Here is a 22,046-nt window from a genome sequence, read left to right as displayed (position 1 = left end):
ACGGATGGCACTGTGACAGACTGCATCCAGTTTGCTGAGTAGAGTATTGGAAGCTATTTTGTAAATGACATCGTCGAAAGTCAAGGATCGGTAGGATAGTCAGTTTTACGAGGGTATGTTTGGCGGCGTGAGTGAAGGAGGCTTTGTTGTGAAATAGGAAGCTGATTCTAGATTTAATTTGGGATTGGAGATGTTTAATATGAGTCTGGAAGGAGAGTTTACAGTCTAACAAGACACCTAGGTATTTGTAGTTGTCCACGTATTCTAGGTCAGAACTGTCCAGAGTAGTGATGCTAGTCGGGCGGGCGTGGGCAGTGAACGGGTGAAATGCATGCATTTGGTTTTACTAGCGTTTAACAGCAGTTGGAGGCCACGGAAGGAGTGTTGTATGGCGTTGAAGCTCGTTTGGAGTTTAGTCAACACAGTGTCCAAGGAAGGGCCAGATGTATACAGAATGGTGTCGTCTGCGTAGAGATGGATCAGAGAATCACCCTGATCATATCAATCATATGAAGAGTTTGTTATATATTAAATTAAACTGTTCCAGGAAAATGTGCAAATGAAGATCATAACTGACACTCAAATCAGTAGAAATGGTTGGATAACTTGGCACTCCAAATGGAAAAGGTTTTCAACCACTGGTGTAGCCTATTACCGGTTAACTTCAGGAGTATAACAGCAGAAAATGTGAAGGCCAGCAGCAGCAGGAAGGTCGGGAACATGTTTATTTCTTCTGGTTAGGCTATATTGATCTCTGGCTCCCTCTTTAGTCATTTGTGTGTTCATTTTTAATCGCAGTGCTTATATCATCAGACAAGCTCAGTAGCCTACATATAGTTGATTTTATTCAAAACATAGGGTGTGTCTATATATGGAAAAATAAATACGTTTAAAAGAATTACCAATCGATTGGTCGAAAGAACAGACTACTTTCTGGTCGACCAAGATAAAAAAACATTGTCAGGGACAGCCCTAATCTGACCTCTGTCCTCTCTCTCTCTCCCTCCCTGCAGCCTCAGCCCCTGTCAACAGCCTGAGTAGACGCCGTGCCCCCTCCGTGGCCCCCCTGACGTGGGAGAAGCGCACCGCCGCCATGTCGAGCATCATCATCGACCCCGAGCTCAAGCCCGGGGAGTTTGTCATCAAGAGCCTGTTTGCTGAGTTTGCTGTGCTGGCTGAGAAGAAGATTGAGGTGGTGATGGCCGAACCGCTGGTGAGTTGCTGTGATCCGACAGGCAGAGGGGACGCAAGTAAGACCAAATTCCAAATCAACCCCCAACCCTGAATCCTAGGCACTTGACTGAAATAATTGATTAGGTGTAAGCAATATTCTGACTTGTATTACCATGTGCTATTACCTTTTCAGATCTACATGAAGTGCCTAGTTGTAGGGGCTAGCCCAGTGGTTGATTTGGAATGAAACACTATTAGCTCACTAGCCCTGTCCTGAGTTCCTAGGTCCTGGTTTCTACATAGCATTACTTGGCTTAAAGGCCAAAGAGGTTACAGGTTAAATGTTTCTAGTGACTGCCTGTGTTCAGTCTGTAAACAGACTTCTCCTTAAACTTAGAGGGGTGTGTGTGTACAGGCCTGTGTGGGTGTGATAAATGAGACGCATGCATTCCAGTGTGATTTCCCAGAAGGGGGTGGATGTTATTTTCTTGGAATACTGAGCTTTGTTTTACTCATATCAAGACTCCGTGGGAGGTACAATTCCTTGCCCTAGCTAAGGGCTGCTGGGAGGGTGTGTGTTTGGAAGGGGGAGTAAACATGTCATTAAACGCCACCCCTCATCCCCTTCCTTCTGGACCACTTCTCCCTCCATTCATCTCTATTCATCTCCCCGAGTGCTCCCCTCTTCTGCTGCCGCCACCTCTGCCTCTCTCACCCCTTCGTTTCCTCTCCCTGGTTGGTGTTTGTCCAGTGGTCAGCTATCTCCTCTCCTGTTTCACCTGGCCCCACATCCACTGGTCTGCTGATATGAATGATGTAGGGGTCCTATTATATGTTTCTATTGAGTACTTACTTGACTGACAGAACTGTTTCTGTCTTTCTTTCCCTCAGGAGAAACACTTGTCCCGATCCCTCCAGAGAGGGGAAGACGCACAATTTGATCAGGTGAGTTCTAGTGTGTGTGTGCGCACATGCATTGTTATTATGTACTCTCTCACTCACCTCCAGCCATAATTGTACCTCCCATCCATACAGTAGTTGTACTCCCCAGCTTCACCCAATCAATCCCCACTCAATGACCCATCCATCCGTCCCTCATCTCTGACTGGTGCCTGCAGAACTCTGAACAATGGAGCTGCTGCAGAGTGCTTTGTTCAGCACAAAACCAATGAGGTTATGGTGCGCTATAGATCCAGCTGCCTCCATTCTGAGTGCGGTAGAACGAGCATACAGGGAGAGGGAGCAGAATCGCTGTGTCATCCTTAGCAGTGAATCAGTGTTGGGTGCTGGAGTCTGTCCGCCTGGCGCCGGGAGGGCACAGAGAGCAGTTGCATAACTCTCCCTCCCAGCATCCATCATCCAGCACCCTCAGCACACCGCACTGTCCTTCAACACACACACACACACACACACACACACACACACACACACACACACACACACACACCATTCATTGTGTAGAAGACTACTTACTGTACCCCACTGCAGATTGACTGACAGTAAAAACTATACGCTTGACATGCATAGATTTACCTTTTGTTTGCTCTGGTGCATGTAGTTGAAGAAGAAACATATTTATTGCTAGCATTATGGCAATATACCCCTACCATTTTTAGTCTGTAAAGGGGATGTTAATAGATAATACATTCACAGTATGAGGCTGCAATTCTGATGATCAAAGTGCTGATGAGGTGTTTCTAACGGAGCCTGTTTGTTGGTCGGCCCACGTTCTGACTGTATAGCACTGCAGAGCCCTGTGCTATGGCGGCTTTAGCGCTAGCCGCTCAATAGGATAGGACCTCGCAGTGCTCGACATGTCATCAAACACTGCACTTCCCAATCTTCCCACTTCCCACTGCACAATCCCAATCAATACATCCTGTTCTCTATTGTTTGTCACCCAGTGATTCGCTCCCCTCCCCTCACCCTCGCTCCACTTCTTTCTAGATATTCTTCCCAATCCCTGCATCCTCTTTTCTCCTCATCTCTCCTTAAAGTGGAGCCTTTTACATCAAATATAGAACCTCAGTATGTGTGTAATATTGGTGATTAAGATGATTGTTCTGGTGAGGATTTGTTTGTATTGTTCATGTTTTTGACCTTTATGTACATTCTCATGATGCTGGACAGATGTTTTACCTGTAAGCTGTAATAACTAGCTATTGTAATGTGTATGTGTTCTTTTCACAGTTAATAAGCTCTATGAGCTCCGTAGCGGAACACTGTTTGCCCTCCCTGCTGCGTACACTCTTTGACTGGTACCGGCGGCAGAGTGGCACTGAGGATGAGTCTTATGAGTACAGACCTCGCTCCAGCACCAAGTCCAAAGGGTACGATACTCCTCCTAATCTGCTCATCCCTATCTCCTGTCCTCCCCTCACCTCCCACAATCTGTCATAACGTTCTCTCTCTCTCTCTCTCTCTCTCTCTAGGGATGAACAGCATCGGGATAAAGACTACCTATTGGAGCGGAGGGACTTAGCCATAGATTTCATATTCTGTTTAGTTACAGTAGAAGTTTTAAAACAGGTGAGTCCTGTGTCTGGTCTGTTAGATGTGTCCTCTTCCTCAGTGTGGTAGACAGCATGCACTGTCACTGCAATGCCAGCATACCAAGGCATAGCGAGCTGTCATCCTGAACCTACAGCATCTAGACCGACCCCAGACTATCCAGATCCAAACCACTCTCTCTTAGAACAAACCTTCACTGATCTCAGGGCTTGGTTGTCCTTGGCTCCAACAGGGAGGATAATGAACGGTAGTAAAGGGAGAGAGACAGCATGACGGAATATTGATGTACCTAATATGATGTTTTCATGTTTACGTCACAGATTCCTCTTCACCCCGTGCCAGATACTTTAGTACATGAAGTTCTGAACCTGGCATTCAAGCACTTTAAACACAAAGAGGGGTGAGTGTAAACAAACACAAGACACACACACACACCATTTAATACACATACTATACATTAGTCTAGCACACAATATTCCAGAGGGCTTTTGGCTCTGCAGTTGATTCACTCATTACTTTATGGGTGTTTGAATAGACTGTTTTTTATGACCAATGTATGGTCTGTCCACATATTAATGTCACTTAAAGAAAACACAATCGCCACTCGTTAGACAACTTGAGTAAACCTTCACTCAGCTGCTTCAACCCATAATGCAGCGACATGCTTGTGGTTTTAGAGAGATGGATGTTTGATCGGCCATAACTTTTATCACACTGTTTGGGATGATATTTGCTTTAATGGGTTTGTTTGTTTAGCTGCACCTAAGCAGGTCTGATGTTTCATGGTCAGTGTCTTCATACCCCCTGTGTTAACAAATCATGAGAGCTGTTTCTCTGAGTGTGAGTGGATCATGGATGTGTTCTGATTGGCAGGTGCTCTGGCCCCAACACTGTCAATGTGCACATCATCGCAGACCTGTATGCTGAGGTCATCGGCGTGCTCACACAGTCAAAGTAAGCGTTTTCTCAGATTGTTCCAAGTTCAAGTCATCTTAACACAGTCCATATAACTCAAACATGTCACTCCTTTTTACTCCTATTACTCCTAAACTATATATTAAAAAGGAGCCCGCTCCTTATGGAAGACTTAGTCAAAATGTGTGTGTGTCTCTCCAGGTTCCAGGCGGTGCGTAAGAAGTTCATCACGGAGCTGAAGGAGCTGAGGCAGAAGGAGCAGAGCCCCTACGTGGTCCAGAGCATCATCAGCCTCATCATGGGCATGAAGTTCTTCAGGGTCAAGATGTACCCCGTGGAGGACTTCGAGGCCTCCTTACAGTTCATGCAGGTTCGTTATCCTGGGTAGAGCACACCTTGGCAAACCGTACCAAAACAAGACAATATGCATTTCTTATTGGACAAGTTCAGATAGTCCCTCCCTGTTTCAAAACCTCCTTTTTAGTGAATTTAACGCTGACGTGTCCAAGCAACAGGCGTCTATCTAGTCTATTTGATGCCCAGACTGTACAGTACTGTATATCTGATTGTCTGAGTGGCTGCGTATAGGGATTTAATGGCTCTCTGCTGAACTACACCCAGGATGGATGTTTTACTGCAGCCGTTTTGTTTGAGCTCAGCAGCTCTCTGTAGCAGAGCCTCATAAAGCCAGATGAGTAACGATCAGATAGCAGATCACTGTGCCAAGAGCACTGAACGGAGCAAGGCCTTTTCGTTAAGCTCAATACGGCAGTAAAAAGCTCACTCAATATGCTCCCCTCTTAACAAGCCCTGATTTCCCAGCATGCTGATGGAACATGTTGGGTAATCTGCCGTAGTTTATTTGTGCCACCACATTCCCTTTATGTCTGTTGGTTTCTGCCCATATGTGACAATCTGTTGCACGGTCTATTGTTTTTCCATTTGTCTATTTGGTTTGTTTACTTATTTGTCACTGTTGTCATCCATATTGGTATGCATCTGTGTGTTCCTCAGGAGTGTGCCCAGTATTTCCTGGAGGTGAAGGATAAGGACATAAAGCATGCATTGGCTGGCCTGTTTGTTGAGATCCTCATCCCTGTTGCTGCTGTGAGTACCACCCAGACGACAACACAAAACATGGGAAAACCCCACATTGATTATAGCTAGACAAGTTAATAGTAGGATAGAGCCTTTCTGTATAAGAGATTCCTCTGTGTTAGCTACCATAAAAAGCACCTTCGATTGGCTAATGTCATTGGATGCGTCTGAAATGGCACCTAATTCCCTATATATGGGCCCTGGTGAAAAGTAGTGCACTATTTAGGGGATAGGGTACCATTTCGGTCGCACGTATTGAATGAGCTCAGTGGTGACAGCTTCCTCCCTCGCTCCTTCCCTCCCTGCAGGCGGTGAAGAATGAAGTCAATGTGCCGTGCCTGAAGAACTTTGTGGAGATGCTCTACCAGACGACCTTTGACCTTAGCTCCAGAAAGAAGCACTCTTTGGTAACGTCTCTTTTCTCACACTATTATCTGGACCTTCCCTCCCACTTCTCTCTGCTATGTCTCGTTTCCCTCTTTTTATGACATCAACTTGTTAACTCTTAATCTCCTCACACCATCTCCCTCTTTCCCACTTCTCTCTCTTTCTCCTCTCGTTTCCTTCCCCTCTCTTCTGTGGTTGACGTGTGTTCTCTCTTTCAGGCTCTGTATCCTCTGGTGACGTGCCTGCTGTGTGTCAGTCAGAAGCTGTTCTTCCTCAATAACTGGCACATCTTCCTCACAAACTGCCTCTCTCACCTGAAGGTACACAGCACAATCACCTAAACCAGTTGCCTAGTATACTGGCCTATGAAGGAAAATGCAGACTTCCATGCCAATTTCCCATTTAATAGGACACTTAGTTTTATATTTTAAATATTTTTATATTCCCTAATGTTTAAAAGTGGGCCATGTAATTGAGTATAATTTTATAAAGACTCTATTATGAAAATAGATTATCTACTATCCCTTAGGCAGTAGTAAGTGCAATGAGCCTCCTTTTAAAGATATTCATGTAAGATGTTTATTGCATACCAAGTTCTATCATTTATCACTGTTACTATGACTGAAACCTTACTGCTCTTTACCAGGTACGTTGTTAATTGTCATAGTGAGACGTTAGATATCCCCTGCACACCACAACTCCATGAGGTGTTTTTGGTTTAAAGGGTGTGCCTTAACGATCATATCTTCCTCCTCCCCTGTCCGACAACCCCCCCGCAAACCAATCACAAACCGATCAAGCCAATCAATCATGCTCGTCTCCTGTACCATCCTCAAGCTAATTCTGCCGAGATGCACTGTGTTGCGACTGTCTCCTCGCTTCTCAATTCAAACTCTGAATTGATTCCCTTGTGGAGATTGATTCCATGGTGGAGATGTGCTATAATTCCCTTTGCTCTGTGGTGGTGATTCTTTGATGACTCTTTTGTTGAACTGACTCTATGATCACAGTCATGTGGTGATCCACTTGCTTTTGATTCCCTGTGAGAGATTTGATTCCATAGTTTTTAATTAACCCCCTAAGCCTATTTGGTGCTAATGTAAGCTCCCGTGTTTTTGTGGTGGAACCATGGTTCTGGTGGAGATTTGTTTGAGTGTGTGATTTAGCTCTTTTTGTCCACTGGGCCATTTTAACCTGTCCTTGTTTTGATGATCAGTTCAAATGCTGTTTCAAATCCATTCAGTTTTGTGCCTTAAGGAGATCAAAACTCAATTGGTTAAAATTATACCTTTGGTACAGTGTATCAGACTAGTGATGGGATGGGTGGACCTGCTCAGATTTATGAGCCTAGTAGATTGTGTGTTATTATGTGTGTTATGTTAGTCGTAACATACATATTTTTTTCCTACCTGGTCTCCTTTCACTGTCCCTGTCCTCGCACTATCTACTTACTTTTTACTCGCTTCACCTTGGCCTGCTTTGTGTGTGTTCTCCCTTCCATGTCAATTTCACTTGCCTTCTATTGCACATCTTTCATTTCTTCACTTTCAAAAAGTATGAAATATTAGAAAATAAAGGTACATGTTGAAATGTAAACAATTTCATTTGGCCTATATTAGTCTTCATAGAACATAGATGAATTTTTTAATGTGTCAATGTTACTTTTTCATTTCATACTTTGTATCTTATAATGTTTGTCATCTAATATGAGACTGATTCATGTGGATCGAAGTCAGTTAGGAGTGAGTTCGTTTGTTTTGTCGTACTTGTCATTTTTGTGTTTCTATTATATTTTGTCGCTCTGTTCTCTTTTTAACCTGCATGTCTACCTCCCCACATCCTCACACTCAGTGTCTCCTGTCGTTTTCTCACGTTTTCACTCGCTCCAGATGCCGTCTAACAACAGCATCCGAAAGCAGATTGAGACACTGCAGGTGAGTTTGTCTGGTGTCTGTATGGTGGCATGACACCATCCAAGAGGTCATCTGACCTCGTCCTGGAGGACAGAGGGGATGCAGCTACTAAGCCAGGGGCAACGAGGCTCTGGAGTCTGATAGTCCTCTTAAAGTGGAACTTATTGAGTGAAGATTACAGAGAAAGTAGTGGTTGGACACTTGGCTATTAGCCACACATTTCTTTGAGATGCAATGTTGGCTTGTGCTTTGCTGCCTTGTCTTTACTAGTGGTTTATGGCTTTGCTGTTTTGTGTGTGTGTGTGTGTGTTGTAGTAGTGGTTAGAGCATCGAGCTGGTGCATCAAGCACACACACACATTCTCAGATACCTACCTTACTCCTTGAGGGGTTTGAAGCCAGTTACCTGGAATGGGTTGCTGGTAGATCTGAGAACTCGTTCCAAATGGATTTTGTAGTTTATTTTTGGAAACCCATAGAGTACTGCAGCATTTTGTGTGCTCTAATAGTCCTGAGTTACACCCAATTCTCTTATTATTGGTGTTGACATGCTGCTGTGTGTGGCACCCTCGCAGCTCCATGGCCCACTGATGGGTGGAAAGGTTATTGCAGTACCCTTGAAAGAATCCTTTGTATGGCTGTCAGCTGTGTTGATATTGGAGCGAATGTTGTGTGCATGGATTTGATGGGCAGCACTGTGTAATTGCACCTTTAGTCACAGATTTTTGGGAATGTTCAGCTGTACAAACATTCCCCGGAGGTTGGAACATCCCGAACTACAGCTAGCATAACATACATCACAAACTACAGCTTGTGTAACATACATCACAAACTACACCTACAGTTGAAGTGAAAGTTTACATACACCTTATTAACCAAATACATTTAAACTCAGTTTTTCACAATTCCTGATATTTAATCCTAGAAAAAATTCCCTGTCTTTGGTCAGTTAGGATCACCATTTTGAGAGAATGACTTATTTCAGCTTTTATTTCTTTCATCACATTCCCAGTGGGTCAGAAGTTTACATACACTCAATTAGTATTTGGTAGCATTGCCTTTAAATTGTTTAACTTGGGTCAAATGTTTCGGGTAGCCTTCCACAAGCTTCCCACAGTAAGTTGGGTGAATTTTGGCCCATTCCTCCTGACAGAGCTGGTGTAACTGAGTCAGGTTTGTAGGCCTCCTTGCTCACACACGCTTTTTCAGTTCTGCTCACAAATTTTCTATAGGATTGAGGTCAGGGCTTTGTGATGGCCACTCCAATACCTTCACTTTGTTGTCCTTAACCATTTTGCCACAACTTTGGAAGTATGCTTGGGGTCATTGTCCATTTGGAAGACCCATTTGTGACCAAGCTTTAACTTCCTGACTGATGTCTTGAGATGTTGCTTCAATATATCCACATAATTTTCCTACCTCATGATGCCATCTATTTTGTGAAGTGCACCAGTCCCTCCTGCAGCAAAGCACCCCCACAACATGATGCTGCCACCCCCATGCTTCACGGTTGGGATGGTGTTCTTTGGCTTGCAAGCCTCCCCCTTTTTCCTCCAAACATAACAATGTTCATTATGGCCAAAATTCTATTTTTCTTTCGTCAGACCAGAGGACATTTCTACAAAAAGTACGATCTTTGTCCCCATGTGCAGTTGCAAACTGTAGTCTGTCTTTTTTATGGCGGTTTTGGAGCAGTGGCTTCTTCCTTGCTGAACGGCCTTTCAGGTTATGTCGATATAGGACTCGTTTTACTGTGGATATAGATGCTTTTGTACTTGTTTCCTCCAGCATCTTCACAAGGTCCTTTGCTGCTGTTCTGGGATTGATTTGCACTTTTCACACCAAAGTACGTTCATCTCTAGGAGACAACGCATCTCCTTCCTGAGCGGTATGATGGCTGCGCGGTCCCATGGTGTTTATGCTTGCGTACTATTGTTCGTACAGATGAACGTGGTACCTTCAGGCGTTTCGAAATTGCTCCCAAGGATGAACCAGACTTGTAGAGTTCTACAATTATTTTTCAAGGGTCTTGGCTGATTCTTTTGATTTTACCATGATGTCAAGCAAAGAGGCACTGAGTTTGAAGGTAGGCCTTGAAATGCATCCACAGGTACACCTCCATTTGACTCAAAGGATGTCAATTAGCCTATCAGAAGCTTCTAAATCCATGACATAATTTTCTGGAATTTTCCAAGCTGTTAAAAGGCACAGTCAACTTAGTGTATGTAAACTTCTGGAAAGAAACCAACTGGAATTGTGATACAGTGAAATAATCTGTCTAAACAATTGTTGGAAGAATGACTTGTGTCATGCACAAAGTAGATGTCCTAACCGACTTGCCAAAACTATAGTTTGTCAACAAGAAATTTGTGGAGTGGTTGAAAAACGACTTTTAATGACTCCAACGAAAGTGTATGTAAACTTCCATCTTCAACTGTAGCATGACATGCGTCACAAACTACAGCTAGCATAACATGCGTCATAAACTACAGCTAGCATAACATGCGTCATAAACTACAGCTAGCATAACATGCGTCATAAACTACAGCTAGCATAACATGCGTCATAAACTACAGCTAGCATAACATGCGTCATAAACTACAGCTAGCACAACATGCTGTACATTTATACATAGGCAGAGTCACTCTGGAACAAATGTATTTTTTGACAAGCTTAAGTCATTTTAGCAATCTCATACATCAGTAGTTTATTTTAGATCTGAAGCAGACTCATCAAATCACAGCTGTGAGTCATTTATCATCACTGGGGCATCTCAAACATCTCTATAAATGAAACGGGCCGTATAAATTGCTTAATTCCGTATTGAAGGTCTAAGTGAATGGTTTGTGTGTCAGATCCCTGCTTATGTGGCATGCCCCACACCAGACTTGAATCTGTCACAGTGAGAAGACAGGTGGGTGAAGAAAGTGTTCTGTCTCTGGCCCTTTAGAACAAAGATCCCAAAATGTCCCGTGTGGCACTGGAGTCACTCTACAGACTGCTGTGGGTCTACATCATCAGGATCAAGTGTGAGAGCAACACCGTCACACAGAGGTCAGTACCAGCCCGGACAGAACAGGCTGTGGGCCCACTCCACACCATCTCAGCATGAACTGACACTGTGAAATGAAAGTCATCCAGACAGCACCTAAATCGCCATATAGAACAAAGCTAGTGCCCACATTACTCCTTTAGCAAAACCAGAACTAGAATCCCATCTACACTCAGAACTGGTCTAGTCGACAGTCTCCTCGGTGAACATCCCAGTTTAACCCTTGAATCTTCTCCTGTTTCCTGCAGCCGGCTGCTTAGCATCGTTTCAGCGCTTTTCCCCAAAGGCTCCCGTAGCGTGGTGCCCCGCGACACGCCCCTCAATATCTTCGTCAAGATCATTCAGTTTATAGCTCAGGTATGTCTAATGAGGCCATGCTGGAGTAGTGATTCCCGTATAATTCCTCTAAACAGCAGTTAGTGGCTTGTGTCTTATCTATGATTAGTGATTATTATTTGTTGTGGCTGATTTCACAGGAAAGGCTGGATTTTGCTATGAAGGAGATAATTTATGACCTCCTGTGTGTGGGCAAATCTCACAAGACATTCACCATCAATCCAGAGGTAAGAGATAGCCGAGAGACATTAATGATCAAATCATACTCTCACTGTGATTGCACTCTTCATTCTCTGAACGTCCCTTCCTGCCTCTATCCCTCACTCTCCTCTCTCCCTCTCACATGCTCTCTTGCTGTCTCTCTTAGAGGATGAATATTGGCCTGAGGGCCTTCCTGGTGATAGCTGACAGTCTGCAGCAGAAAGACGGGGAGCCGCCCATGCCCACCACAGGGGCCATCATGCCCTCAGGAAACACCCTGCGGATCAAGAAGATCTTCCTCGCCACCACCCTCACTGACGAGGAGGCCAAGGTCATCGGTAGGTCACCACCTCTGAGCTCCTTTCCCCTCACAACGGGCCATATCACTCCGATATGAATAGCTTTGTTGCTAACTCCAGCAATTTTACATTGATGTTAAAACTGAAATGTTGATTGTGCGCTCTCCCTGTCAAATTCATTTCTCAAATAAATACGCTTATGGCAGTGGGTCATTTTAGGGTCAAATGTGTGTGTGTGTGTGTGTGTGTGTGTGTGTGTGTGTGTGTGTGTGTGTGTGTGTGTAGGCATGTCACTGTACTACCCAGCGGTGAGAAAGGCCCTGGACAACATCCTGCGTCACCTGGACAAGGAGGTGGGGCGCTCCATGAGCATGACCAACGTCCAGATGTCCAATAAGGAACCTGAGGACATGATCACGTAAGTGCCTCTCTGACTTAAAACATATGTGACCCATAACATGAGTGTTCTTTACACGTTTGTTAACTGTGTTGTCTTGCAGGGGGGAAAGGAAGCCGAAGATTGATCTGTTCCGTACGTGTGTGGCGGCCATCCCCAGACTGATCCCAGATGGCATGAGCAGACAGGACCTGATTGAGCTGCTGGCCAAGTAAGGACCCCACTCCTTCACATGCACCACCTCTGTCTGGGATTAATTGATGAACAAAGCAATGGGGCTTTTATTTTCAGCATCACTAGGAAGGACTTCAAAAGCTGTGTATTTAAAAAGCTCTGTTTGTGATTGTTTGACCCCTGTGTCCTCTCCTCCTCAGGCTGACCATCCACATGGATGAGGAACTGCGCGGCCTGGCCTTCACCACCCTGCAGGCCCTGATGCTGGATTTCCCAGAGTGGAGGGAGGACGTGCTCTCTGGCTTTGTCTACTTCATTGTGCGTGAGGTCACTGACATTCACCCCACGCTGCTGGACAACGCCATCAAGATGCTGCTGCAGCTCATCAGCCAGTGGAGGCAGGCAGTCCAGACCAGCAACAAGGTGGGTGGAGAGTGGATAGGAATGGCATCTCTTTTTGTCCTGCTATATTTTGGTCTGCTCTGTGTGTTTTTAACTCTGTACAAGGAAAGGGTCTGGAACTCCTTGCTCTACTGTAGTAGTAGGTTTATTGTGTATTTTGACTTGGGTTTGTGTAAGAAAGTAACGCTGTGTGTGTGCTCCAGCAGGGCCCTGGCAGCGGGCCGTCTCTGCCCCTGGAACGCTCTCCTCCGTGGGGGGTGCTGCACGTGTTGGAGGGCCTGGCACTGGTGGTGCTGTGCAGCTGCCGCCCTGCCACCCGGAGGCTGGCTGTTAATGTCCTCAAAGAGGTCCGAGCCCTGCACACCGCTCTGGGCATCGCCAAGGTAACTACCAACTCACTGATAGACGGGGATCTAAAAGTGACAAAAATAATGAGATGCAGTGTTTCTCAAGTAAGGTGCAAGAGACTCACATTCATGGTTTCTGTCTGTCGCTCTCAGGGAGATGAGGAGTTGGCCATAGATGTGATGGACAGACTAAGTGCCTCTGTGCTGGAGAGCTTCATCCATCTCACAGGAGCTGATCAGGTAAGAATGGCAAAGCTGTTGTTTAATACAACACACACACACACACACACACACACACACACCCCCCTGACCCTCCCCTCTCCCCTGCAGACCAACCTGCTATACTGCCCTAGTGGTATCGACCTGCAGACGCTGGCAGAATGGAGCTCGTCTCCCATCAGCCACCAATTTGACGTGGTCAGCCCGTCGCACATCTGGGTGTTTGCCCACGTGACGCAGGGCCAGGAACCCTGGGTCATCAGCCTGTCCAGCTACCTGCGCCAGGAGCACCTGCCCAAGCACTGCCCCACCGCACTCAACTACGCCTGGATGTTCGCCTACACACGCCTGCAGCTGCTCTCTCCACAAGTGGATATCAAGTATGTCTCCAGGCCTTTCTCTGTTAATGTGGTTTTGTTTGTGTGTGTGCGCGTTACATTTGAGGTTGTTAAAAGGCACTTAGAATGGATGTGGTTGCAGTCTGCTCATTAGAGTGCTGGATGATGTCACCGTTTGGTCTATGGTGATCGTACGGTGAACACCATCACTGGAGACTCGGCGTGTGATTGTGGGTAACATCATCCTAATAGATCTAGCTCTCAGCTGTTTATGGATATGAGCCCCGTGAAGACGACAGTTGCTGCCGGTCTTTTATAATGTGTGTATGTGGCACACAAGGATATTATTTCAATAACTTTCTAATACCACCTGCCTGTTATTGTCTGACCTGTGCCCCTGCAGCAGCCCTATAAATGCTAAGAAGCTGAACAGCCTGAGCAGCAGTGGTGACTCGTACGTGGGGCTGTGGAGGAACTACCTGATCCTCTGTTGTAGCTCCGCCACCTCCTCCCCTAACTCCTCCTCTTCCTCCACCTCTGGTTCCATCCGCTGCTCCCCGCCTGAGACGCTGGCGTCCACGCCAGACAGCGGCTACAGCTACGACTCAAAGGTCAGAGGGCATGACCCCGCAGTGACCAACTATCCCCCCAAGAATGTATACGTTTTGCAAGGTTTTACATGGGTGCTGTCAGTGATAATCCTATGCCATGTTTATTTCCTTTAGTTATAGATTTAAAAATGATTTGAGTTGTCATATCGATTTGTGACCTTTGTGTGTATCCAGATTATTGGCACTCCGTCCCCCTCGTCCCTGTTCAAACACGTTGTCCCGATGATGCGCTCTGAGAGCATGGACATCACAGAGTCTCTTGTCCTGGGGCTTGGCAGGACCAACCCCGTGGCATTCAGGTGAGGGAGCCACCCTGTGTGTATGTGGCTGGTAGTCATGTTTTTGTTGTTTTGAGTTGCCTGGTTGAATTTGCAAATGTTGATATTGCCTAGTTTAGGGTTATTTGGTTAGTAGGTACAGTATGTAATGGGTAAGTAAGTGTGTGTGGGCATGTATGAGTGTTTGTCCAGTAGTTTACCTTCTATTGTCTTTCAGAGAGTTGATAGAGGAACTGAACCCCATCATTAAGGAGGCTCTGGAGAGGAGACCTGAGGTGGGTGCAGCTCACTGACCCCTCGCATCTGTCATGTATCTAACATCAAAACACTGTACTACCTACAACACTCGCCCTGCTCAGTAGTAACTCTTCTCCTCTGTTGCAGAACATGAAGCGACGCAGGCGTCGTGACATCTTGAGGGTCCAGCTGGTCCGGATCTTTGAGCTGCTGGCTGATGCTGGTGTCATCAGTCAGACGTCAGTGGAAACCAGGCCAGATGCCCTAATAGAGATAGAACTACATATGGTTATAGAGTATAGTATCCTAGTAAAGAATCATGGACCTTCCATCTTTGAATTTACTGACCCCTATCGTGTACCCCCTGTGTGTGCAGGGCGAGTGGAGGTCTGGACGGGGAGAGTCACTCTCTGAACTCAGTGCTGTTGGAGTATGTGGATCTGACGAGACAGCTGCTGGAGGCTGAGAATGACAAAGACTCAGACACACTGAAGGACATCCGCTGCCATTTCAGTGCTCTGGTGGCCAACATAATTCAGAACGTCCCAGGTACCACACACACACACACACACACACACACACACACACACACACACACACACACACACACATACTACAAATTGTAAAATTCTGTATATGTGTGTGTTGTCAGTATTTGTTAGACATCTCTGTGTGTATTCCCACCAGTGCACCAGAGGAGGACTATCTTCCCTCAGCAGTCTCTAAGACACAGTCTGTTCATGTTGTTCAGCCACTGGGCCGGGCCCTTTAGCATCATGTTCACTCCACTGGACCGGTACAGTGACCGCAACATGCAGATCAACCGACACCAGTACTGTGCTCTCAAGGTACAACCAGCTGGTCACACACACTCTAAACACTATACATACTTCTGAGTCAGGACGTGGTAAATGTTTGTCTACTGTGGGTGTGTTTACTTTGTAGGCCATGTCTGCAGTGTTGTGCTGTGGTCCAGTGGCTGATAACGTTGGCCTTTCCTCTGATGGTTATCTCTACAAGTGGCTGGACAACATCCTGGACTCTCAGGACAGGAAGGTAAGAGCCCTTATACACTGCAGCCTCACTGCTGCGCTTAAACTATCCCTTTATTACCAGCTACTGTCCTTCATCTGCACTGATTTGATCGTAAAACAGTAAGACTAAACTTTCACGGTTGAATTATTTAGTGGTGCGGATGAAAGAAAGGAAATGGCTTGACTCTTGAGGTGCCTCACTGAGTGCAGTGTATATTGAGGGCTTGTGCTGGTCCCTGATGGTGTCTTGGTCTCCCCCTGCAGGTGCACCAGTTGGGCTGTGAGGCGGTGATGCTGCTGTTGGAGCTGAACCCAGACCAGAGTAACCTGATGTTCTGGGCTGTGGACCGCTGTTACACTGGCTCACGGCGCGTGGCTGCCGGCTGCTTCAGGGCCATTGCCAATGTCTTTCACAACAGGCACGTCCAGATTAATTTATCCGATTTTATAGTGCGTGTTTGTTTTTCTGTGTATTAACTGAAATGCTGTAATCCATAATCTTCTAATGTGATTGATTATCGTATGGTCTACAGGGATTACCAGTTTGACACTGTGGTGCTGCTGAATCTGATCCTGTTCAAGGCGGCTGATTCATCCAGAGATATCTATGAGGTGGCCATGCAGCTGCTGCAGGTTGGTGTGACACATTCCTGGACACCATGTTTATTTACTGTTCTGTGTCAGCTGGTTTTAGTCCAGTATGTACTTAATGCGATTTTTCTCTGTGGTTGTTCCCCAGATCTTGGAGCCCAAGCTCTTCCGTTACGCTCATAAACTGGAGATCCAGAGAACAGATGGGATCCTGAGCCCTCCCTCCCCGCTGCCACACCTCTACTCTGTCTCCTACTACCAGCTGTCTGAGGAGCTGGCCAGGACATACCCAGAGCTCACCCTGCCCATCTTCTCAGGTCTGCATTGTTACACATCACACACTTTCACATAGTCATCTGTCTCATTAGGCTAATCTTAAATGCCATCCTGGTTCAAGTAGTCCTCTATAAGGGGAATGGTCTTTCATTTGAGATTCTGGTCTGTAGCCATATCTTTGGCATTTAGTACAGATTTGACTGTTATTGATGTGGTGACTGTGCTGTTTTCTACCCCAGAGGTGAGCCAGCGTATCCAGACAGCACACCCTGGTGGTCGCCAGGTGATGCTGCACTACCTCCTGCCCTGGATGAACAACGTGGAGCTGGTGGACTTCAAGCCATCGCCACGGCGACATGAGGAGACCCCCATCTGTGAGGATGAGGAGGACGCCCACGAGCGTGATATGATGGTCAACAGCCGCCGTTGGCTCCGAGGGGAGGGCTGGGGCTCCCCGCACGCCACCACCATGGTGCTCAACAACCTCATGTTCATGACTGCCAAGGTACGACCGCAACCTACCACACACACAAAATTTACTCTGCTGCTGATAAATGATAGTTTGAACTGTATTGCTCTTGTGTATGCAGTACGGGGATGAGTTTGCGTGGTCAGAGATAGAAAACGTGTGGACCACCCTGGCAGACAGCTGGCCAAAGAACCTGAAGATCATCCTGCACTTCCTCATCAGCATGTCAGGGGTCAACAGTGAGCCCAGCTTCCTGCCTTATGTAAGTCCAGTTTACACACACTATCCTTTCTCCCTCACACACCTCACAATTATTCAGTCATCTGAAATGTTTGTAAAAATGTGTGTGTGTTCCCTCAGGTGAAGCGGGTGGTGGTGTACCTAGGCAGGGATAAGACTATGCAGCTGCTGGAGGAGCTGATGTGTGAGCTGGACCTGACAGACCCAGTGAGCTCTGCTGTCACTCACATGGACAACCCTCCCTACTACCGCATCACCTCCAGCTACAAGATCCCCTCCGTCACCTCAGCAGGTATATATCACACTGTCTTCTGTACACGTACCTCCTCTATTTAATAGCCTACTGTCCTGTGATACAAAACACAGATGCTTGATGTTTCTAGGGTACTTATTCCCCCATCTACTTCCTCATGGACTTGTGGATTGTATGTATGATGTCATAACATTGTCATGTTCCTCCTAAACCTTGTTGCCATAGTTCCTAGATGCCTTTCCCCATCTCTGTCCACAGGAACCACCTCCAGCAGTAACACCATGGTGCCAGGACCCGACGCTCACCATGACAGCAGCAAGAACAAAGACCCCAACATGGACGACAGGTATGAGATCAAACACAGATACAGACCGACCGACCTGTGAGACTACAGCTGTCTCTCTCTGTTGTCTGCAGTTCCACCCATCTGGACATCTACAGTGGTCTAAACAGCAACCTGAACCGTCAGCACCACCGCCTGGAGTCTCGCTACAGCAGCAGCTCTGGAGGATCCTATGAGGAGGAGAAGGGTAAGAGACCCTCCACCCAGCCATACTACTCTACTTTCTGCTTTATACTTACACACATCCATGTTGCCACAGGTGTGATAATCCCCTGTTTTCTCCAGGTGACTCCATGCCGCTGTATGCTAACTGGCGTCTGAAGGTGATGGACCACAACCGTCCTGAGCCCCTCCCCTTTCCCCCGACAGGGGGCTGCTGGTCCCCTCTGGTGGACTACCTGCCAGAGACCAACACCCCTGGAGTACCCATTCACAGGTAACCCCTACCCCCCTCCACTTGACCTCTGACCTGTCTGTATGACCTCTTCCCTGACCCAGCTGACTCTCGTGTGGTGTATCTCAGGTGTAACATAGCTGTCATCCTACTGACTGACCTCATAGTAGACCATGGGGTCAAAGTGGAGTGGAGCGCCTACCTTCACCTCCTGCTGCACTCCATCTTCATAGGTAACTAACCTCTCACCTCTATACAGCTGGCTGATTACAACTTGAGTGATGTATACTTGTCCTTAGACACTTAATTTGCAGGCAAAACAAACTCTTCATATGCCAGTGTTAATGTTTATGGAATATATTTTTTATATCAGTCCTTTGTTTTTCCTACCAGGGTTTGACCACCAGCACCCTGAGGTCTACGAGCACTGCAAACGCCTACTGCTTCACCTGCTGGTCGTCCAGGGAACTAACAGCAGCGTTCAATCCCTGGCCTCTGTGCTACTGCGCAACCGAGAGTACAACGACCCCAAGGTGCTGACGGTGAAGCCACCGCCCCACGACTTCAACCTCACAGGTCAGTAACGATCTGAGTAGCTTAACTAAAGAGCAGAAATATCCCTTTGCCTAATTCTGTATTGCCCAATAAGATCAGGAGGGGGCAGCAGAGATCCATGTCCTCATTTGCTCTCCTGTCTTTACAGATCACTATGTGAAATCTCATAGTTTATTTCAAGTTTATAGTGATTCGCCAGCCATGAATCGCTGTTCTCATGTGCTTGTGTGTGTTACTCATGCAGGAATGTGTGACGTTGTGCCAGACTATCAGCCGTCTCCTATGACCGACTCAGGCCTGAGCTCCAGCTCCACGTCGTCCAGCATCAGCTTGGGTACAGGAGGAACCCCCCTGCCTCACCTCACCCCTACCCTAATTAACGAGGTGGACGTCATCGCCGAGCAGGATGAGAAGGTCAAGGCCCTCATCGAGTTTGTCACCTCCAGGTGAGTATCCGAGCCTGCATGCACTTAGAAATTGATGTATTCTGTTTTTACTGTATGTGGAAGTCTGTGTCATAGCTGTATATATCAGTTATTTGTCACATGTGATGTACCCTCATGACTAACTTCGTCTAATCCATGTATCTGGTCTCACGCTTGCAGCCATGTCTGAAAGGATGGGGTATTTCTCAATTGCATGTGTTTGCGTGTGCCAATACAACTTATTTTTTACATTTTGGGATGAGAATATCAGAGTTGGATGTGTTGTATGATGATAGGTCTGACTTCCCTAGTTTCCTGTCCTGATTCTGTCTTGTCCTGCAGGAAGCGGGGGCCCCTGTGGAACCATGAGGACGTGTCGCCCAAGAACCCCAACATAAAGAGTGCTGACCAGCTGTGTGTGTTCCTCAGACATGTAGTGACAGTCTTCAAACAGTCCCAGTCAGGTCAGTGTGTTTTTAATGCTGTTCTTTATCTCCTTCTCCTGTACGGTCTTTCAACAACTGACTGTCCTGTCCACATTTGTTAGCGCTCCACAAAAATATATTTCTATTCACCATTGTTGATTAGCATGAAATATCTTTATTCTTATGTGTCTGTAACATCTCTGAATTTTGATATTAAATATATCTGTGTGTTTGTTAATCAGGTTTCCAGCTGGAGCAGTTGCTGAGTGAGGTAGCGCTGCAGACTGCTCTGTCGTGCTCGTCTCGTCACTATGCAGGGCGCTCCTTCCAGATCTTCAGGGCTCTCAAACAACCCCTCACAGCCGCCACGCTCTCTGATGTCCTCTCACGTCTTGTAGAGACAGTGGGCGACCCTGGAGAGGAGGCACAGGTGAGCTACACCCCCACCTGTATCACGACAACCACCTTTAAATATGTCCTTTGGGCTATCTGCTCTATTACTGTTATCACTAACTTCTGATCTCAGATCAGAGTGTCGCAGTTTGAACAGGCACTATGCTCCAGAGGGGTCAGCCACTCTGACCTGGGATCAGTGTGGATCAGCAGATCTGTTACGAAGCAGCAGCCACTGGGTACTGCAGTATCAGGGGTCCATCTGTCTGGGTGGTTGACCTCAGCTCCTCTGTCTCAGGGCTTTGTTATCGAGCTGCTGCTGACTCTGGAGTCAGGGATTGACACTCTCGCTGACACCGTAAAGAATTATGACCTCCTCACTGCCTTGGCAAAGTAAGCACTGACCAATTCAATATCTGATATCCATGCTCGTCTTCTACGCTTTCTCTGAGTAAACACAATCGTGCATTCACACTTTCTCAACACACACATCTTTGAGACTGTCTAAAACACAGTACTAGTGAAATAATTCAGATTGTAATTTCTTATCCTGCAGAGCTTCTGCCCACGAGCACCTGCTGGGGGCTAAGTTTACAGCCAATAGGAAGAGCACGGGCCAGCTGAACCTGAGTAGTGGGGGTCTGTTCCACCACGGTCACTATCCCCACAGCTACGCCCGCAGCAACTCCCTCCGTGCCAGCCTCATGGGCGAACGCAAGGGCGACCGTCGCCGCAGCAACACCCTAGATATCGCCGATCGGCTGGGTGGCAGCCATGGCAACCTAGCCCGAACGCAGAGCTTGTCATCATTGCAGGAGGGTGGAGGAGGGGGTCCTGGGGGGGAGGCCATCCCTCCTGTGGACCCCACCAACCTGATGGCCACGGTGTTCTGGATAGCGGCCTCTCTCCTGGAGTCGGACTATGAGTTTGAGTACCTGCTGGCCCTGCGGCTGCTCAACAAGCTACTGGGCCAGCTGCCCCTGGAGAACGCAGACAGCAGAGAGAGGCTGGAAACAGTGCAGGCCAAGCTGAAATGGTACAGCTTCCCTGGTCTACTGCAGCTCTTCCTCAAGGGCTTCACCTCAGCCTCCACCCAGGAGCTCACCATCCACCTGCTCAACAAGCTCATCAGCGTCTCCCGCCACACACTGGTCGACCCCTCCCAGGTGGCAGGTAAGAGAGCAGGTATTGACCTTATTGCTTTTTATCTAGCACAAGTTCCTGGCTTCATGCTTGGTAAATGCCGCTAATCCTCCCTAGGACTTGCTGGGTCTTGCTTATGGGTCTAGACCTGTTTCTCTTCCTGTGTTAGCTCAGGAGATCGAGATCCTGATGTCGTCTGTTGCCATCTCCTTGTAGGTTTTCCTCTAAACATCCTGTGCCTGCTGCCTCACCTCATCCAGCACTTTGACAGCCCCACTCCGTTCTGCAAGGAGACGGCTGATAAGATAGCCAAGGTGTGTGCCGAGGAGAAGTCCGCCACGCTGTCTAACCTGGCCCACATGATGAGCCTGTACAGCACACACAGCTACTCCAGAGGCTGCACCAACTGGATCAACGTGGTGTGTCGTTACCTACACGACGCCTTTGCTGAGATCACCTTCAATCTGGTCACATACCTGGCTGAGGTAAGCGCTCGCAACACCAGCCTTCATAGAAGTAATGAGGAGAATCAAAGCTGCCAACTTATTTGCATAGTCAGTCCACGGCCTCTGGTTAATTTACAGTAGCTTGTTTTTGTTATTATGACAGGTCAGCAGT

General features: G+C 47.0%; 1 protein-coding gene across 6 annotated transcripts in view; it reads left to right on the top strand.

The window, feature by feature from the left end:
• LOC129869669 (protein furry homolog-like) overlaps positions 1-22,046 on the top strand; it is a 56,728-nt gene that overhangs the window by 5,455 nt on the left and 29,227 nt on the right. For 2 of the 6 annotated variants that reach the window (XM_055944305.1, XM_055944304.1), the window contains exons 2-46: positions 1,014-1,213; positions 2,065-2,118; positions 3,364-3,503; positions 3,606-3,702; positions 4,005-4,084; positions 4,558-4,638; positions 4,801-4,969; positions 5,614-5,706; positions 6,006-6,104; positions 6,303-6,404; positions 7,974-8,018; positions 10,947-11,050; positions 11,297-11,405; positions 11,525-11,611; positions 11,752-11,923; positions 12,170-12,302; positions 12,385-12,492; positions 12,656-12,878; positions 13,061-13,240; positions 13,358-13,444; positions 13,535-13,803; positions 14,165-14,372; positions 14,547-14,671; positions 14,868-14,925; positions 15,035-15,126; positions 15,264-15,436; positions 15,575-15,735; positions 15,833-15,943; positions 16,186-16,340; positions 16,455-16,554; positions 16,661-16,829; positions 17,028-17,293; positions 17,379-17,519; positions 17,618-17,789; positions 18,009-18,096; positions 18,168-18,280; positions 18,379-18,529; positions 18,617-18,720; positions 18,881-19,063; positions 19,287-19,488; positions 19,810-19,931; positions 20,135-20,322; positions 20,584-20,678; positions 20,842-21,458; positions 21,645-21,913. In XM_055944305.1, coding sequence (XP_055800280.1) covers positions 1,094-1,213; positions 2,065-2,118; positions 3,364-3,503; positions 3,606-3,702; positions 4,005-4,084; positions 4,558-4,638; positions 4,801-4,969; positions 5,614-5,706; positions 6,006-6,104; positions 6,303-6,404; positions 7,974-8,018; positions 10,947-11,050; positions 11,297-11,405; positions 11,525-11,611; positions 11,752-11,923; positions 12,170-12,302; positions 12,385-12,492; positions 12,656-12,878; positions 13,061-13,240; positions 13,358-13,444; positions 13,535-13,803; positions 14,165-14,372; positions 14,547-14,671; positions 14,868-14,925; positions 15,035-15,126; positions 15,264-15,436; positions 15,575-15,735; positions 15,833-15,943; positions 16,186-16,340; positions 16,455-16,554; positions 16,661-16,829; positions 17,028-17,293; positions 17,379-17,519; positions 17,618-17,789; positions 18,009-18,096; positions 18,168-18,280; positions 18,379-18,529; positions 18,617-18,720; positions 18,881-19,063; positions 19,287-19,488; positions 19,810-19,931; positions 20,135-20,322; positions 20,584-20,678; positions 20,842-21,458; positions 21,645-21,913 — 6,615 coding nt within the window. In that variant the 5' untranslated portion in view covers positions 1,014-1,093. Of the gene's footprint in view, positions 1-1,013; positions 1,214-2,064; positions 2,119-3,363; positions 3,504-3,605; positions 3,703-4,004; positions 4,085-4,557; positions 4,639-4,800; positions 4,970-5,613; positions 5,707-6,005; positions 6,105-6,302; positions 6,405-7,973; positions 8,019-10,946; positions 11,051-11,296; positions 11,406-11,524; positions 11,612-11,751; positions 11,924-12,169; positions 12,303-12,384; positions 12,493-12,655; positions 12,879-13,060; positions 13,241-13,357; positions 13,445-13,534; positions 13,804-14,164; positions 14,373-14,546; positions 14,672-14,867; positions 14,926-15,034; positions 15,127-15,263; positions 15,437-15,574; positions 15,736-15,832; positions 15,944-16,185; positions 16,341-16,454; positions 16,555-16,660; positions 16,830-17,027; positions 17,294-17,378; positions 17,520-17,617; positions 17,790-18,008; positions 18,097-18,167; positions 18,281-18,378; positions 18,530-18,616; positions 18,721-18,880; positions 19,064-19,286; positions 19,489-19,809; positions 19,932-20,134; positions 20,323-20,583; positions 20,679-20,841; positions 21,471-21,644; positions 21,914-22,046 lie in introns of those variants that run through there. The other 4 variants (XM_055944303.1, XM_055944306.1, XM_055944308.1 and 1 more) reach the window with 4 other exon arrangements.

This window comes from Salvelinus fontinalis, chromosome 14, assembly GCF_029448725.1.
Source record: "Salvelinus fontinalis isolate EN_2023a chromosome 14, ASM2944872v1, whole genome shotgun sequence".
In the NCBI taxonomy this organism is placed as follows: domain Eukaryota; kingdom Metazoa; phylum Chordata; class Actinopteri; order Salmoniformes; family Salmonidae; genus Salvelinus; species Salvelinus fontinalis.
Note: the sequence above shows the minus strand (reverse complement) of the source record. Positions and strands in the feature narration are given on the sequence as shown.